Source organism: Barbus barbus (genome assembly GCF_936440315.1).
Source record: "Barbus barbus genome assembly, chromosome: 29".
In the NCBI taxonomy this organism is placed as follows: domain Eukaryota; kingdom Metazoa; phylum Chordata; class Actinopteri; order Cypriniformes; family Cyprinidae; genus Barbus; species Barbus barbus.
In genome coordinates, this window is record NC_136757.1 from 8,682,033 (window position 1) to 8,700,759 (window position 18,727).

Below are 18,727 nucleotides of genomic sequence, written 5' to 3' on the forward strand. Positions count from 1 at the left end.
CTTTAAATAGTATAGTAAGTGGTTCATTTAAATGACATTTTTATCCAAAGAGACTTACAGTACAATTATTACACAGTCATTCTCCCAGTTCAGGATTGCTCTGTGTTAACCAGCTTATAAGCTTAAAGCTCATAAACCACATCAGCAACTAGATATTGGTGTGATTTTAGATAATAACTATAAAGATGCAGCCAAACATCAGGTAAATATATATTTGTATTTTTATGTATATTTTTATATACTTTTGTAGTTTATTAATTATAGGGATGTTTTAATACAATTCTAGCATGTTGTTTTTTATTGATTTGCCTTTTTTTGTTTTGTTATGGCCAATAACTGATACAGATGATGTTGAAATTCTATATTATATATTATACTCTACTCATCAAATGTTTGGGGTTGATAAGATTTTTTTTATATTTTGAGAGAAGTCTGTTCTGCTCACCAAGGCTGAATTTATTTAATACGGTAAAAACAGTAATATTGTTACAATTTCAAAAAAAATGTTTTCTATTTGAATATATTTTAAAATGTAATTTATTCCTGTAATGTGAAAAGCTGAATTTTCAACATCGTTACTCCAGTCTTCAGTGTCACGTGATCCTTCAGAAACATTTATTATTATTATCAGTTTTGAATACAGTTGCTAAATAAGTTAAGTGTGGCTTAATATTTTTGTGGAAACTGTGATGCATTTTTATTCAGGATTCTTCGATGAACAGACAGCTAAAAAACTGTATTTTATAACATTTTACAGTTTCCTTGTTATTCAGTACATGCACTTATTATAGTAAGAACAGTTTAACAGAATTACAAGCAGCTAACAAACCTAAATGTATAGTTAGTGAATGTTAATTAATATGATTGAATATTTAATTGTATAATTACACTGTAACAAAGACACCTTAAAATAAAAGTTTTAATGGTAGTGTATACAGTTCTATACTATTTTGTGTAAATAAATTAAAAATAAATGATTCAAACATTCTAAACATCTTATATTTGCCATAATTGATATGGTAGCAATATATCATGTATCCCTAATTAGTTAGTAAAGCTAATGTAGCTATATTAGGGTCATTTCTTCTAATTTATCTTGTATGTTTTTACTCCTGCAGAGCATGAGCTTGACTGGAGAGAAAGTGAGTAGCTTAATAGTTAATATGAAATCGTTATACTTATTTCTGGATCCTATATTCTGTAATTCTCAGTCATACAGAAGCCTGAATTGTACTGCAATAACTGTATGTTTTACACTTACTTGAAATTGTTAAAGTGTTGTATTTGATGCATTTATATAAAGAAATTATTCTCATTTTGAATGATAGTGTGAAGTATCTATAAGCTATTTTTCAATGGCAATAGGAAAGCTGTCATCATCTCCTCCTCCAGATTGTGGCCAACAGGACGGGCGCTCAGACCCCTTCACCCTCACCCCTCATGCAGCCCTGCCCGACTGGTGAGAGAGAGAGAGACACAGGAGTTACACAGACACTGGGCAGGTTGGGATCTGTTTCTGCAAGAACCAACAATGATTGCGTAGTAAAGTGGCCTGTGTGTGTGTGTGTGTGTTACAGGGCTGATCTGTGCGACACAGGGAAGCACCCAGAACCAAAGAGTATTTTTGACTTTGAGCCTGGAAAGGGAGCAGAAGAGGATCGTAGTCGGGTAAGAGACAGCTGTCATTAACCATCACCTGAGTTTTTGAAGACCTCTCCATGCAGTTTAACTAGAAATATTGTCGCTAAAAGACTGGTGGGGTTTGTGTATTGTAATATAAAGCTGAGCCGAAAGGCATTCAGATGGCACGTTATTACAGTACTAAAACACCTTTCTTTAGATTGCCAGTTGTCTAAAGCATTATTGTGTCTGTTGAAGCCTTTTTGTTGCTGTCTATTGGCACTTTGTAAGTGGGTTGGTTAGTTAGTCACATATGCTTCTACTTAGGTCAGGGTTCATGCAAGGTGCTTTAATTGGATTTTTGAAATCAAACTTCTGCATTTTTTAAAATGAACGATTGAGTGATGAGAAGATGCTGGGAAAAGTAGTTGCGCATTAAAGCATATAAAGGCATATCAGTGAGAGCTTATAAAAGAATAAATGTCTTTATCTAAATACATAAAATATAATGCTTTAATAATTTCATCGGGCACAAATAACTATAAAACACAGTGTTAATACTGATATTTCAGTAGATTCCTTACAATGCATAAACATAATAAAATGTAAATAATGAACCCATTCAAATGTGCAAAATATAACCCTTGTGAGGATAATATATCACTAGGCACAGTGGGGTGTGATTAAGTAAAAATACATAAATACATTTTCACTTTCAGAATAAATGTTGTACCTTCAGGGGTAAAGCAACTTGTCATTGGAGCAGTGCCTTTAAAGGGACATCCCTGTAACTTATTTACCCCTACAAAGGGACATAGTAGCACCTTTAAGGTACATATTACATATTAAGGTGCATATTTGGGTTTGTGCACATTTGTATGTTAATTAATGAGATTGTGATGAGAAAAGCTTGTGTATGCGTAGCAGTTATAGTCATCATCACTTGATTTTGTGGAGAATGTGAGAAACTGGCTCGACTTGACGCTCTTCTCAAATTCTGAAATGTTCTTCCATCCGTCTGTCTAAAAGTCAGAGCTTTAAAACTACAATACATTTTAAGCGTTGGGTTCTTTTCAAATATATACAGTTGAAATTAATATTCAGACTGCAGTGAATAACTGGCCATGAAAAAGTGTGGGAACGTTTCAGAACGCTCTTGATGCTGTGTAGGTGGTTATGTGTGATCTGCACCCGATTAAGATCAGATATCCTTTTAAGAATGAGGTGTTTTAGTCTCAAAGCTTTAAAGGGAGAGTGGACTGGTGGAATGCCAACACACCGTTACAAAAAGGCTTTCAACAGACACAATAATGCTTTGGCCAACTGGCAAAATAAAAAATAAAAAAGTTTTAGAACTTCAAAAACATGCCATCTTGATACTTTTTGGCAACTTTTTCCCTACAAAACATACAATACACAGAAACCAGTCCCCCAGTGCCAGTCCATACGACTCAAGTCATAGCTTTAGTAAGAAACTAACATTTTTGGGCTTGTTTCCCAGAAAACTTTATCGCTGAAATCCGCTTATTGTGAGTGTCAAGAAGCAAAAGCTGTGTGACAACAGATCCTGCCAAAAAGGTGTTCAGTTTTATTAGAAATGTTAATAATACCGCTCATATAATCTCATAATACAGAGACATGGTTATGATAAGACATGCCATCTGTATGTCCATGTACTGTTGTGCTGGAAGTTGATGCTTTCTGCAAAGGTTAATATTCACTTATATCATCAGTAATTATGAATCAGCTTAATTATTATTTAACATAAATTCTTAGACAATTCTCAGATTAAGATGTTTGTCAGGACCCCTGATTGTTTATGACTGACTTTATGTTTGGCTCAGTGTGAAAAAGAGAATAAAATAATCTATTGTTTCATCTCTAGTTGTGGAGCTGTCTTGTGATACGTATTAAACCTGTTAGCCGCTTGTGTGATTTAACAGCACCGTAGTTTGTAGAGTTGTCAATAGCTGTTTCTACTTTCATGCTGTTTTCCCTTAATGTGACAGCAGTCATCTCCATTTCATTCACTAAAGACAGCCTTATTTTGTTAACATATTTGAAAGACGGCATCACTTACCTTGTCTTAGTTGGTTAACGGTTCTGGATGTCTGACTTGGCTTCAATAAGATTATTAGCCGCCAGGATATGTGAGAGTGAGGAGCTTTTCACATGATCCTACCTGTCTGGAGCGCTTGTAAAATAGCAAATTGTTGAAGTCTGCTCTTTACCTAACAATTAAATGAGGTGAAACACATCAGGTTTATAGTTACATAGGTTCCTAAGTTGGTTATGAAATGGTGTTCAGTTCATATCTTGTACTTGTAGGTCTTAAAGATAAAGTGTTATTTTAATATCACTAAGTGCGTTTACATGCACGGTCATAAACTGATTATACTTAATAAGATGACAATGAGTGTGGTCATGTAAACACATTAAAATGTTTTCCTTTATTTGCCTATGGTCATAATCATCTTATGCATAAACTGATCGACACATCTAGATTTCTGCCCATTACCCTGATTTTGCCCAGCATGTAAACACCTTAACCTGAGATATATCGGCTTTTTGAAGTGTGCATGTGTGATGGGAAAGCTTTAAGCGCATCCAGCCACAGCGGCAGGCGAGGAGGAAATAAATCCTAAATTCTGACTTTGTGTCAGCCCAAGAAATTACAAAAAATGTGTTCGCATTTCATGGAGCTTAAATGTTACAGTATTAGAAACCTCAAATATTAGAGGAGAATGAGTCTGTGCTAGACATTTTGAAATATTCTGGGCTTTTTAATGCTTTATTTAATATCACAACCCACATAATAACTAGAATTCTTTAATGAGAATACATGGATGCTTACTGTATGTTTTCATGTTACCACCAGGATATAACATGGTTTTTAACAGTTTACAGTTTTACAAACACAGTTTAATACATGCATGGCCAGATTATTGATTTGCATGTAAACCAGTAAATCAGGTTATTTTAATAAACATATTTTTGGTATAGGATAGTTATCAGTGTATTAGGCATGTGCATCTGCATAACGGAGGCTGATGCGATATGTAATCTTGATGCACAGCCAACGTTACGATACATTAAAGATACATGTATGAAGCAGCTACCAATGCGATGCGATACAATTCACCCCTATTACGATGCTGTGCGATCAATTCGATTCAACACAGTGTGATTTAATCCAATACGATGCAATAGAAAAAAATATGATGCTATGCAATTCAATATGGTACAGATAGTTTGCTTTTATTTTTTTGGTTCAGACAGACGTAGCGGCAGTGGTGATGAGAGAACACGCTTGTGAAACAGTTTAGCGAGGAGAAATTCATCTACATACAGTCATGGCCAAAAATATCGGCACCCTTGCAATTCTGTCAGAAAATGCAACTCTTCTCTCAGAAAATTGTGGCAGTTGCAAATGTTTTGGTACTCACATGTTTATTTTTTTTTTGTTTGCACTGGAACAACACAAAAAAACAGTGGAAAGGCAAATCTGATACAATTCCACGCAGAACTCCAAAAAATGCACTGGACAAAATTATTGGCACCCTTAACTTAATATTTGGTAGCACCCCCTTTGGAACAAATAACTGAAATCAATCGCTTCCTGTAAACATGGATGAGTTTCTTACACCTCTCTACTGGAATTTTGGACCACTCTTCTTTTGCAAACTGCTCCAGGTCATTCAGATTTGAATGGGATTTAATGTCTTTAATGTCTGGATAGTTTTTGTTCATTTTTATTTCAGTTTTAGTTTATTTTAGTACATCAAGTTGAACTAAATGAGAACGATAAATATTCCCTTGACTGCTGATACATGATTCTGAATGATATTGTACTATTGTTGTATTTCAGTCTCTGAGGTCTGAGTCACAGCTGCCTTCATATTACAGCCCAGTGAAACCTCAATCCCAATCTCCATCCATAGAGGTGAGTGTCTGACATACTTCTGCATCAGACATCCATCTGCACATCTCACTTTCTCACAATATCTTTTTCTTTATTTAGAATTCTGGATTTTTCTTTTTTATATAATTGCAATAGCCTGTTTCAATATACCTATGTAATCAGCATAATCTGAATAAATGAAGGCGCTCTTCTTTTCTGCTAATACTGGACACGCTCTCTATCGTCATTTATTATGCTGTGTTTTTGGAATTTCCAAATGTTTTGTGATCTTCACACTGTCAAAGTTTCATTTACATGAAATTGCATGAAGTCCCAGATTGCATTTGGACACGTGAAACCACACCAACACATAATTTCCAATGTGTCATCACCTGGCTGTCATGCTGTTATTCAGGCGACGCTGGTGTCAGAGTTGAACCGGTTTGAGGCGGAGCTGGACTTAGACATTCGCGGTCTGGAGAGGAAACTGTCACAGAAGCAACAGCAGCGGCGAGGCAGGGGTGAGGTACTGACCCTCCCATCTACACATCACACTATCACACCTCCCTGAAACCAGACTTTAATTGTCTATGATGTCCTACTGCACATCTGTATAAAGTTCAGTTCATATAATGATATACATACACTACCATTCAAAAGTTTGGGGAAAAAAGTCAAAGTTTTTGAAAGTCTTATGTTCACCAAAGCTGCATTTAGTTGAATTAAAATGCTTTAAAAACTACTATGCTGTTAATTACATTTAAAATAACCTGCCAATTTAATATATTTAGTATATATATATTTAATATATATTTGCAAGTCTTCCTGTCATTCCAATTTGAATTCCAGTTCAATTTATTGTGATTTGTGGCCTGTTTATTTCAAACAGACAATCACAATACTTCAGTTCTGAATTTCGCCCAGCAAATACTAAACAAATACCTTCTTCAAAGTTTTAGAGAGTGAGGGTTAAAAAAAAAAAACAGAGACACGGCAGTTAGATAAGACAGAGTTTTGTGAAGTTGTATTTGGCGTATTGTATCAGTCGCTCTAAATGGCTTTTAAATCTTTTGGACTTCTAGCTAGACTTTAGTCATCCATTATGACCTCTCTGATTTCTTTTAAATTCCCACACCCTTAGATAAGGTATTAGTCTTAAGCTCTCACTTGTTGTGCCAAAAAAAGTCAAAGAGTTTTTCTGCGTTTCTGGCCACCGCTGTTATCTTCCTGTCAGTGTGCTTTCAGGTTGCTGGATGTTGGCTCTGATCTGACAGCTGTGCATGCTGATCCTCTCTGTCACTTCCTGTCATGCCGAACAGCCAAAGTCTGCAGCCGCCCACTGCTGAGCTTTCGTTTGAGTCACGCCAACCTGTGCAGTGTCTGCTCTTTATATCCCAGCTCTGTTTATTTGATCCTTTTCTTGCCATGTCTCACTTTTTGTGCTTCTTAAAGAGACAGTTCACCAAAAAATTATCAGTTGCCCTTCATTTCTTTCCAAAAACCAAGGAAAATTCCAATACCATATAATATATATCATTTGATCTAAAATACAGTAAAAACAGCAATATTATGAAAAAATATTACAATTTAAAATAAAAGTTTTCTCTTTTAATTTATTTTAAAATGTAATTTATTCCTGTGATGCAAAGCTGAATTTTCAGCATCATTACTCCAGTCCTCAGTGTCACATGATCCATCAGAAATCATTCTAATATGCTGATTTGACTCAAGAAACATTTCTTAATATAATTAAAACATTTCTTTAATCAATTTAAATTTATGTATTTATTTATTTCATTCTTTGATTAATTAAAAGTTAAAAGAACAGCAATTATTTGAAATATAAATATTTTGGAATATTATGCGTTTACTGCCACTATAAAAATATTCATTTCTTTCTCAGCTCAGTATTAATTTCAAATCTCAGTTTTGCTATCACGGGAATAAATGATCATACATTTAAAAATATATTCAAATAGAAAATTGTTATTTTAATAATTTAAATAATATATATGTTCTATGTATTGTAATAATAATTTTTATATTTTAATGTTTAATAATATATAACAATATTTATGTTTTTACTTTAATCAAATAAATGCAACCATGGTGAGCATATGAGACTTCTTTAAAAAAAACATTATTTCAAACTTTAATTTTTATTTCAAATTTTCAAATCTTATTTCAAGCTTTCATTTTTATTTTTCCTTTGAAAACAAAAGAAGTTCTTGCTGCTCTATTCAATAAAATATAAATGAAAGGACACTAAATTAGTCACAGCTCCAAAATTAATGAAAGACCCCGCATATTTTATGTGGAAAACAGACTCTATTCATATTCACAAATTTATATTGCTATTCATTTAAAATCTAATTATTCCTTTAATCTAAAATGAGCTGTTGGCTAAATGAATACTGTATCTTTAATTGTTTAAGGTTTTATGGCTCTCCCTGTGCTTGTGAATTATAAACTGTGGAAATCTTAGCTGATTACATCACTGGTTCCATCTGATTGATATTTACAATGCGAGCAAAATCAATGGAGTGTAGGACCCAGGGGAGGCGTGCAGCGCTCAGTGCAGGAATGGTCACCGCCTCTTGAGATTGTCTTCGAGCTGCTCCCAAATGCTCCTGTCCTGTTTAACTGTGTCTTTGAGAAAGTTCATGTGTGTTAGAGCTGAATGAAATTGTGGTTTCTATTTACAGGGAGCTAAAACCAACGCAGCAACCATAAGAACAGAAGACAACAGACAAGAAAACAGGTAAGCCTAGTTTACTTAATTATACTCTGAGAACAAATGTTTCCCTAGAAGTGAGCCAAATATGACAAAACTTAGTAAATATACTTTTTAAAAAACAGTTTTTCAATTAAATGCACTTTAGGGTCAGACTTAGTCTAAAGCAAATTAATTTAATTAATTTGATATATGTGATGTAGTTATGCATGGCTTTTATGTCATTTGGATAGAAGTTAATGTTATAATATAATATATTTATCCAGCATCATAATCTCTCTGTGTTTGTTCTCAATTTATATATTATAATATTAAGTTCCTGTTTATGAAGAAGGTGGGTGTTTTCAAAGTGAGTGTTTTGCAGAAATAACATCTAATAATGGATCAGTGTAATTAATGATGATGAAATGTGACACATGCAGTACATTCTCTGTTGTTTTCACTGTCTTAAGGTCATAAGACAGTGCCCGGCCTGTCTCCTCGTCTGATTGGTTAATTGTTGACTCTTTGGCCGGCGGCCCACATACCTGACCCCATGCTGAGCTCTTTGTGTGCCTGTACATGTGTCTGTGTATTTGTCAGAACGTGTGTGTTAATGTCTAAGTGTGTGTGTGTGTGTGTGTGTGTGTGTGTGGTCAAATTGAGGATGTCTCGGTCTTTACTCACATGCTTGACCTTGTTCATCTTGTTAATAAAGAGGCACAGTATTGGTTCAGTTCTCAGACTGTATTCGACGCCTGCATCGCTGCACCTCAAGCAGTTATCTCTCTCTTTATGTGCTTTGACACAGCAGAGCTATAAAAGGCAAAGTTTGGTCCTTCCAGGCCTGTACTTCAGATGTTCATGCCCATTCTGACACCTTTAGCTTCAGTATTTGCTCGCCAGGGGCTCGTATCTCACTGGATCTGACACATTCTTGAGTTCTCGCTCTGTTTTTCTGTGGCATGTTAATGCTTTCTGCCCCCTTCAGCCCCCTGCTGACTGACTTCCCACCCTCCAAATGCCATAAATGCCCCTGCTGCTACAAAAAGGATACAGATTGAGGACAGTTTTATAGCTTCCCTCTTTCTGGAACGATTAATAACCCTGAGGCTGAAAACCTGTTAACACAGTAACTGGTTGTTGGGTTCAAGAATTGGTATGCTGCCATTTTATTAGCGTGATATTTGATATACATTGCAGTTTTTACAATAATATGTATAAATATTGTTTATAAGTGTAAGGCACTTTTACTCAAGCAAAATTATGATGTTTAGGCTTAAAACAAAGAACTTTTATTTATCATTTATGTATACAGTATTATCTTGTGCAGTATGATGTTTTAAAGATGTTTAGTGCAGCCAAATCCTCCACCATTAGTTAAATCTCTCAGGTCTGACACATATTCATAAATATTCTCATTTCGATCCTCTTGGCTGAGACAGACCATCTGTTGTGTTTTATGGAATTCTTCCTGAGTCTCGCATGTAACCCAGGGTTATTTTTTTCAAAGCTCAGGAGACTGAGAGCTCTGTTCATGTGTGTATCAGCATTGTAATTATTTACAGTATTGTGTATTAGTTGAATGTAGAGCTGTAAAATGAATGGTCTGGGAAGATATTAAGGACAAATGTTTGAGCTCATGTTCAGTCTAATTGCATATTTTGGTGTCTTGGTAAATTTGTGCACAGACATTGTTAAGATCTCCTCTGAAACTATAGGAGACACATGAGCTTATAGGAGTTTTTTTTGGGAGAAAAACCTAAGAATTTGTTCATTCATTCACTAAATCTCATTGATGTTTAGGAAAAAGATAAGATCTTATTTGAAGAAGAATAAGATCTTGTTTGTTATATTTTTCCTTATTGGAAACTAATAACTTTTTTTAGGAATCATTTTAAGGGTCTCTTACACAAGACTGTTTTCAACTAAAAATGTAACATTTTTATGTGTTTTGGCTGTTCATTTACATGACGATGGCATTTTGGGGGCCTGAAAACACAAACTTTTATCGTCTCCATGTAAATTACAAAAACGTGAATTTGTGAAAATGTTGATGTCGTGTGTATGCGTATTATATGTTCAGTCTATAGCTACAGTGTGTGTGCAGGTTTGTAGGGTTTCTTCACAAAGTGATATCGCCAACTACTGGCCTGGCTTGAATAATAGTGTTTTTAGCTATTTCTGTGAATCCGTGTAATTAGAGATCGTTGTCGTCTGTACACAAAACTTAAAGAAAGACTGGGGTTTTTTTAGTACAATCTTCGTTGTGTTAGCATATCATAAGATATGGACTTTACCATTGCTGTTTTTTACTTCAGTGTTCTGCATCTACAGTATTTGGGCTAGATTTGTCACATGATAATTTTGTTTTTCTTTTCCAGCTATCCCATAATCCCCTGCTCTGCTGTAAAGCAGGGCACAACAGCAAACTTCATGCATGCTGATGGTAAGATATAGTCACCTTCCTATCCCCTCCTCTCATGTGTTTCCTGTTTCCTTGTACTTTTTGCCACTCTTCTCCTCTCCTCTCATTCCCCCCAATTAATGCAAAGTAAACTCATTTCTGTGAAATGAGAAAAACAAATGAAGTCAATCACTGTTCAGCAGGACAGGAAGTGTGTTACAAGCAGCAGGATGGCGGTCTTGATTACAGATTAGATTGATCCAGTTATTTTTCCTGGAGATTAATTGAGAGACTATGTAAACACAATAGCGTGTGCAGAGTTGGAGGCCAGTATTGAGCCAAAAAAAAAAAGATACAACAGGAATTAATTTGATTAATTCTCCAAATTCACTCAATATACACTAGCATTCAAAAGTTTGTGGTTTCTTTCAAAAAGGCTGCATTTATTTGATCAAATATACAGTAAAAATAGTATAATCTTGTGAAATATTATTGCAAATGAAAGTAACTGTGAATATATTTAAAAATTGAATTTATTCCTGTGATGCAAATCTGAATTACTCCAGTCTTCAGAGTCACACGATCCTTCAGAAATCATTCTAATATGCTGATTTGCTGCTTAATAATTTATACACAAATAAATGTATTATAATTTTTTTCAGGATTATTTGATGAATAGAAAGCTAATAAAGAAAGCATTTATTTGAAATAGAAATATTTTGTAACATTATAAATATCTTAACTGTTACATTTGATCAATTAAATCCTTGCTGAATAAAAATACTAATTTATTAAAAAAAATCTTACTGACTCCAAACTGTTGTGACTTAACATGCTTTGAAATATTCATGAAAAGAATTGCCTAAAATAACAAATGACCATGAATAGCAGTTTCAGAAGCCAGGTATGTTTGCACATACGAGGAATTTGATTTAGTGGCAGTAGCTCCACAGTACGACAGAATGACAGCAACAGGACAGGACACAGATAATAAAAATAAAATAATGTACAAATATACAAAAATGGACAATGTGCCAAATAGCACAAACACAATATACAAAATAGACAATTCGGTATGTACAGGTATGTTAGGTGCAAATTTGAAAGGTAATAAGTATGTGTGTAAAATAAAATAAAAAGTATGATAGTGTTGTGTGTTTCATGTTTATTGTTAAGAGTGCAAGTGTTCATGAGATGGATTGCCTGAGGGAAGAAACTGTTTCTGTGTCTGGTCGTTCTGCTGCTCCGAGCTCTGTAGCATCGACCAGACGCAACAGTTCAAAGAGGGAGTGTGCTGGGTGTGAGGGGTCCAGAGTGATTTTACCATCTCTTTTGCTCACTCTGGATAAGTACTGCTCTTGGAGAGTGGGGAGGGTTGTACCAGTCCGGACTACCCTCCGTAGTTTTCTGAGGTCAGATTTGGTAGCTGAGCTGAACCAGACAGTTACTGAAGTGCAGAGGATGAATTTAATGATGGCAGAGTAGAACTGTTTCAGCAAGTCCTGTGGTAGGTTGAACGTCCTCAGCTGGCGAAGGAAGTACAACCTCTGCTGGGCCTTTTTCACAATAGAGTCAATGTGAATGTCCCACTTCAGGTCCTGAGAAATTGTGCTGCCCAGGAACCTGAATGATGGTGAGTGGGGGGAGAGCAGGGTGGTTTCTGCTGAAGTCCACAGTCATCTCCACAGTTTTGAGCGTATTAAGCTCCATGTTGTTAAGACTGCACCAGACAGCCAGCTCCTTAACCTCCTGTCTGTAAGCAGACTCATCACTGTCCTGAATGAGGCCAATCAGTGTGGTGTCGTCTGCAAACTTCAGGAGCTTGACAGAGGGGTCTTTAGATGTGCAGTCGTTGGTGTAGAGGGAGAAGAGCTGTGGGGAGAGAACACAGCCCTGAGGAGCTCCAGTGCTGATGGTTCGAGTGCTGGATGTGTATTTCCCCAGCCTCACTAGCTGCTGCCTGTCTGTCAGGAAGCTGTTGATCCACTGACAGACGGAGGTGGGGACGGAAAGCTGAGTTAGTTTGGGCAGGAGAAGGTCTGGAATGATAGTGTTAAAGGCCGAGCTGAAGTCCACAAACAGGATCCTCACATAAGTCCCGGGTCTGTCTAGGTGTTGTAGTCTGTAATGCAGTCCCATGTTGACTGCATCGTCCACAGACCTGTTTGCTGTGTAGGCAAACTGCAGGGGGTCCAGTGATGTACTTCAGATAAGCCAAAACCAGTTTTTCAAATGACTTCATGATCACAGATGTTAGAGTCACAGGTCTGTAGTCATTAAGTCCAGTAATTTTGGGTTTCTTTGGGACGGGGATGATGGTGGAGCGTTTGAAGCATGAAGGGACTTCACACAGCTCCAGTGATCTGTTGAAGATCTGTGTGAAGATGGGGGCCAGCTGGTCAGCACAGGATTTCAGACAGGCTGGTGTCACACCGTCTGGACATGGTGCCTTCCTTCTCTTGTTCTTTTTGAAGACCTGGCGCACATCATCTTCTCTTATCTGCAGTGCAGGTGTGGGGGAGAGGGGGGTTGCAGGAGGTGTGAATGGTGTTTTTTCAAACCTACAATAGAACTCATTCAGATCGTCTGCCAGTTGTTGATTCTCCACAGTGCTGGGATGACGTCTTGTAATTGGTGATGTCTTTCAGACCCTTCCACACTGAAGCCGTGTCACTGGAAGAGAATTGGATCATTAATTTATCGGAATAATTCCTCTTTGCCACTCTGATCTCCTTATCCAGTGTACAAGACTCTGTCCTCATTCCTGTAAGCATCTTCTTTGGCCTGACGGAGCTGTCTGAGTTTTGCAGTGAACTACGGTTTGTCGTTGTTGTAAGTTAGATGAGTCCTGGTAGGAATGCACATAATCTCACAGAAACTGATATATGATGTTACAGTCTCCTGTGAGCTCGTCCAGATCATCAGCAGCTTCAAAAACAATCCAATCAGTAAGGTCGAGACAGGCTTGTAAATCCCGCTCTGTCTCATTAGTCCATCTCTTTACAGTCCTTAATACAGGTTTAACAGATTTAAGTTTCTGCCTGTAGGTTGGAATAAGATGAACCAAACAGTGATCAGAGAGTCCTAAAGCTGCTCGTGGGACAGAGTGATATGCGTCCTTTATTGTTGTGTAACAGTGATCCAGTATATTACTGTCTCTGGTGGGACATGTAACATGCTGTCTGTATTTTGGCAGTTCACAGGAGAGATTTGCTTTATTAAAGTCCCTGAGAATGATTAAAACAGAGTCCAGGTGTTGTTGTTCTGTGTCTGTGATCTGATCAGCGAGTTTCTGTAAAGCTGTGCTCACGTGCGCTTGCGGTGGAATGTAGATCTAAAAAGATTCAGGTCGTTTTATTACAAATGACATCAACTGACATAGAACATCAACTGATCAAAGACTGGCTATAAACCCCTCTATGAAATCCCTTATTAAAACCTCTCAAATATGTGGATTATGTAACAACATAAAACCTTAAAGTATCCAGCTACAAAAAAAGCTTTAACAGCTAAGTGTGCACAGAAGCCTTATTTTAATTTTCAGCAGTCAAGATAACCAAGAGGTCCTTCACATGATCACCACATCCTTCACCCTAGGGTGTAAAAGTGCTTAACACCCAATAACTTGCAAACTAACAATAGACACAATTTTTCTATTTATATATATTATGGGCCGATATCTAATTTCTGGTCTTCACTTTCCTCTACAGATCGCATAATGTCATCAGACATGGATTTCCCACCTAGGAAAGAAGAGAGAAAGGTACAGTATTTGATCATTTTTCTCTGCTCTGAGGTTTGAATGGAAGGTAAATATTTGACAGACGTTTATAAAGAAAGCATGTTTGTTTACACAGATGAAAGCAGCGCGAGCCAAATTTAATTTTCAAGCACAGTCACCAAAGTAAGTGGAAACAAAAGGCACAACACAGATTTCATTATTCACAATTATTTGCAGAATTGGGATCAGTATATGCAGGATTTGGGGAAGTCTGATACAATACAAATAGCATTGCAAATGAATGGAAACCCATTTCCTCCACTGAATAAAAAATAAAAAAGGGTAATTGCAACTTCTTATCTCACAAATCTGACTTTTTTTTTCTCAGAATTGCGAGTTTCAGTATCAGAATTGTGATATAAACTTATAGTTGTAAGAAAAAAAAAATTCCCCCTCAGAACTGGACTTTAGATATAACTCCCAATTGCAAAAAAGTCAGAACTGTAAAATATTAAAATATGAAAATTCAGAATTGTGAAATATAAACTTGAAACTGCAAGAAAACAGTCAGAATAGCAAGTTTTTATCTTGCAATTCTGACTTTATAACTGGCAATTGCGAGTTTATATCACGCAATTCTGAGAAAAATAGGCCAGAATTGAGAGTTGTGAATTAGCAATTGTGAGGGGGGAAAAAAGTCAGAATTGCGAGGAAAAAAAAACTAATTCAGAATTGTAAAATATAGACTTGAAACTGCAAGAAAAAGTCAGAATAGCGAGTTTATATCTCACAAGTTTGACTTTATTATTCACAATTGCAAGTTTATATCTCGTAATTCTGACTTTATAACTCACAATTCTGAAAAAAAAGTTGAGATAATCTCGCAATTGCTAGAAAAAAAGTCAGAATTATGAGATAAAAGTTGCACTTACCTGGTTTTATTTTTTATTCAGTGGTGAAAACAGGCTTCCATATTTATGCCACTGCAATAAAAATATTATTATTATTATTTTAAAACCTCCATCTATAGGGAGCTGACCTTACAAAAAGGTGATGTAGTGTACATACACCGGCAAGTGGATGCCAACTGGTATGAAGGAGAGCATCATGGGAGAGTGGGGATCTTTCCCACCAGCTATGTGGAGGTATGTTTATTTGTATGCAAATGAAACACTTCACATCATCTTCTTTTCATTTACACTCATTCCTATGGTTTCTTTTCAGATTATTCCTCCAACAGAGAAGCCCACACCAATAAAGTCTCCCACCATCCAGGTGCTGGAGTACGGAGAGGCTGTAGCCCTGTTCAACTTCAATGCCGACCTGCCTGTGGAACTGTCCTTCAAAAAGGTACCATATACACTGCCCATCTGCATCATATACTACAACTAATCTATTGTGTACAATTGATTTTCATAAAATATTAGATTCCAAACTAATTTTCTTGATTCTTAATTGAGCCGAGGTGGAAACCTCTTTAATTTGTGTCTGGTTTGAAATGAATATACTTCTTGTGACCTCTTCCATTTGCTTAAATGGTGTGCTTGTGTTCATGGTTAGACGGATTGCACTGATCAGTTAAGTAAAGGCCTTCTTTTTTGTTTTTCGCTTGGGGGCTAAAAAGAACGTCAAAATTCCTTAACAGCTTTACTGTTAGTGAACATCCCAACGCTGCTGAGAGTGGTGTTTAAATTAATATGTAAATATGTGCTGCATGCTTTCTTCACAGTAACAATATCACACAAAACAAAAATGACAGCCGTGAGAAAACAGCGGCGTTCATGTTTTCACTCTCGGATGTCCTTGACGGACTGAACAGAAATAAAGAACCAGAGCCCCAGAGGCACACCTACTATGTACTGATTACATAATTACCACAGACTGAACAATGGTAGTTTGAAGGTGTTTACTAGTTTGGGCGAACTTTCTAGAAAGTTTGACTTTGACAAGCTTTTGGTGCTCTTATCGTGCTTCGATCGTGAACAATTTGGCAATTATTTCAAATGATCTGTGCTCAGGTAATCACTGGTCACACCTGCTGGAGAAATGATGTAACACCAAATGTAGTCAATCTCAATCTAAAGGATTCCAAGTCACTGAAATAAATCAAAACCCCCATTGCTAGATGTTAAAAGGATAGTTTGTTCCAAATGACTGTCATCATATAGTCACCTTCATGTCATTCCAAACCTGTATGAATAAATTTTTTTTTCTGTGGAACTCGAAGATATTTTGAAGAAAGTTTAAACAGTTTTTCAGGTTACATTCAGATTACATTGACTTTCAGTGTAAAAGACATAGACATTAAAAACTGAATTAAATTAAAATAAGACAATACAAGTAAAAAATCAAGATGTTATTTTAATTCAAGAACAGCTTTTTTGAAGTATTCCCCCAGTCTTAAACGGGTCATTGGATGCCCATTTTCCACAAGTTCATATGATTCTTTAGGGTCTTAATGAAAAGTCTATAACATACTTTGGTTAAAATGTCTCAGTTGTAGTGTAAAACAACACCCTTTTTAACCTGTTAAAATCAGCTCTGCACACAGCAAGCTGTTTCAGTGCATTTCCCTTTAAATGCTAATGAACTCTGCTGGCCCCACCCCTCTCTTCCGTGGGGTGACAAGCAGTTCTCTGAGAGACTGTAAAATTTAGCCGCATTCATTGTGAAACTTGCTAACTAGCACATTAAGGCAATTTGCAAAATTAAAAAAACAAAAAACAAAAAAAATCTAATACTCAGTTCTTCTGGAGGTGAAGCTGAATCACGAATGATTTGCGCGAAATAGATGCGTTTAGGTAGATCGGGGAGCATTCCCTTCCAAAACAAACGTAATCCACTGCGTCTTCAGCGGCTCAGATGTCGGGAGTAAATGACTACTGCTATGTTCATTATTACATCCAACAACAGAACACCTCAATCGCTTAATCGGAGACATCTTGTCTACTCCTGCTCCGGTGCCGAAACAATGGCAGACTGTTCACAGCTCACTCAGGGCGGGTCTAAGGTAAAACATTACTGTCAATCAACAGTCGTGGGAGGGCCTGGGTCTGTGGGACGTCACACAGACAGGCATCTGAAAACGGCTTGATTTGAAAAATGGGATATTATTTATCTGGATTAAAAAAAACAAACAAAAAAAACACTGGGATTTTTATCATTATAGGGTGGTTGTGTACACACACTTCCAACACACATTTATGTTCAAACAACACGTAAAAGTTAATTTTGCATCTGATGACCCCTTTAAAAAACCCTGCATATGAAACGGTCTAATTTTTAGTGTTCTAGACCTAGAAATGTTATGTAGATGAATAAAAACTTATTATTTATAAATCTTAGTATATAAAATGTTATACTCTTAAAGGGGTCATGAACTGAGGAACCAAAATTCCCTTGATCTTTTGACATAAGATGTAGGTCATTGTACTATAAAAAAACATCCTGTAAGTTTAGTCTAAAGTAGTCTAAAAACAGCTTATATTGAAGGCAGTCTTCCAAAACAACAGCTTGTGGAATGTGACACTGATGTAATAGTGTGGATAAACACACCGCATTCGCAGAAAAACATCAACGCCTGCTTCAACATCACTGCCTGTTTAGCCCCGCCCACCGATTCGTGCATGTAGCGTTTTTACGAGAGAGGTGAACATGCAGGTCTACACAGAAACCAAATCACAAATATGTACTATAACATCTTTAACATTTATAAGTAGACCTCAGAGAAAAGAACAAAATAAAAAACACAGGCAGTCCATGACCCCTGTAAATACTTATTCTTAATTATTATTATTATTATTATTATTCAGTAATTTAGCAGACGCTTTTATCCAAAGCGACTTACAAATGAGGACAACAGAAGCAATCAAATGTAGTATTAAAACAACTAAAAACAGATCCAAAACTAAAAGCTAAAACTTTATAAATACTACCTATACACATTTTAAAAATAAAGAAATTAAATAAAAATGACAAATGCGCACAACAAAATTTCAAAACTTAACATTTAAATGAAAAACAAAAAATAAAGCTAAAAATAATTCAAAATATCAAAGAGCAAAAGGTATGAGTATAATAATGATTCTAACATAACACTAAGCCAAACACCAAAAAAACAACTTTATATGTGTATGTACAACCACAGTGCTATTTATTGTTTGAATAATCAATTAATAGGACACACCAGGGCAACAAAACACACCTGTCAGTCACATGTTCCAATACTTTATAACATGAAAAATGGGTGGGTTCAAACAAAAGGTGCTATCTTCTAAGTTGTGTATCAGATCCAGATGAAAATACATGTAAATAAAAGATGAAATGTTAATCTCTCATCTCATATTCATCTTTTGATGTCAAACC

At 36.1% G+C, this 18,727-nt stretch overlaps 1 protein-coding gene across 9 annotated transcripts in view; it reads left to right on the forward strand.

The window, feature by feature from the left end:
* LOC306849254 (vinexin-like) overlaps positions 1 to 18,727 on the forward strand; it is a 57,925-nt gene that overhangs the window by 33,936 nt on the left and 5,262 nt on the right. For 4 of the 9 annotated variants that reach the window (XM_079384155.1, XM_079384153.1, XM_079384152.1 and 1 more), the window contains exons 7-17: positions 1,119 to 1,142; positions 1,366 to 1,459; positions 1,578 to 1,668; positions 5,489 to 5,563; positions 5,937 to 6,047; positions 8,227 to 8,282; positions 10,619 to 10,683; positions 14,352 to 14,404; positions 14,499 to 14,545; positions 15,393 to 15,507; positions 15,587 to 15,712. In XM_079384155.1, the coding sequence (XP_079240281.1) occupies positions 1,119 to 1,142; positions 1,366 to 1,459; positions 1,578 to 1,668; positions 5,489 to 5,563; positions 5,937 to 6,047; positions 8,227 to 8,282; positions 10,619 to 10,683; positions 14,352 to 14,404; positions 14,499 to 14,545; positions 15,393 to 15,507; positions 15,587 to 15,712 (857 nt within the window). The remainder of the gene's footprint in view (positions 1 to 1,118; positions 1,143 to 1,365; positions 1,460 to 1,577; positions 1,669 to 5,488; positions 5,564 to 5,936; positions 6,048 to 8,226; positions 8,283 to 10,618; positions 10,684 to 14,351; positions 14,405 to 14,498; positions 14,546 to 15,392; positions 15,508 to 15,586; positions 15,713 to 18,727) is intronic. The other 5 variants (XM_079384158.1, XM_079384159.1, XM_079384157.1 and 2 more) reach the window with 3 other exon arrangements.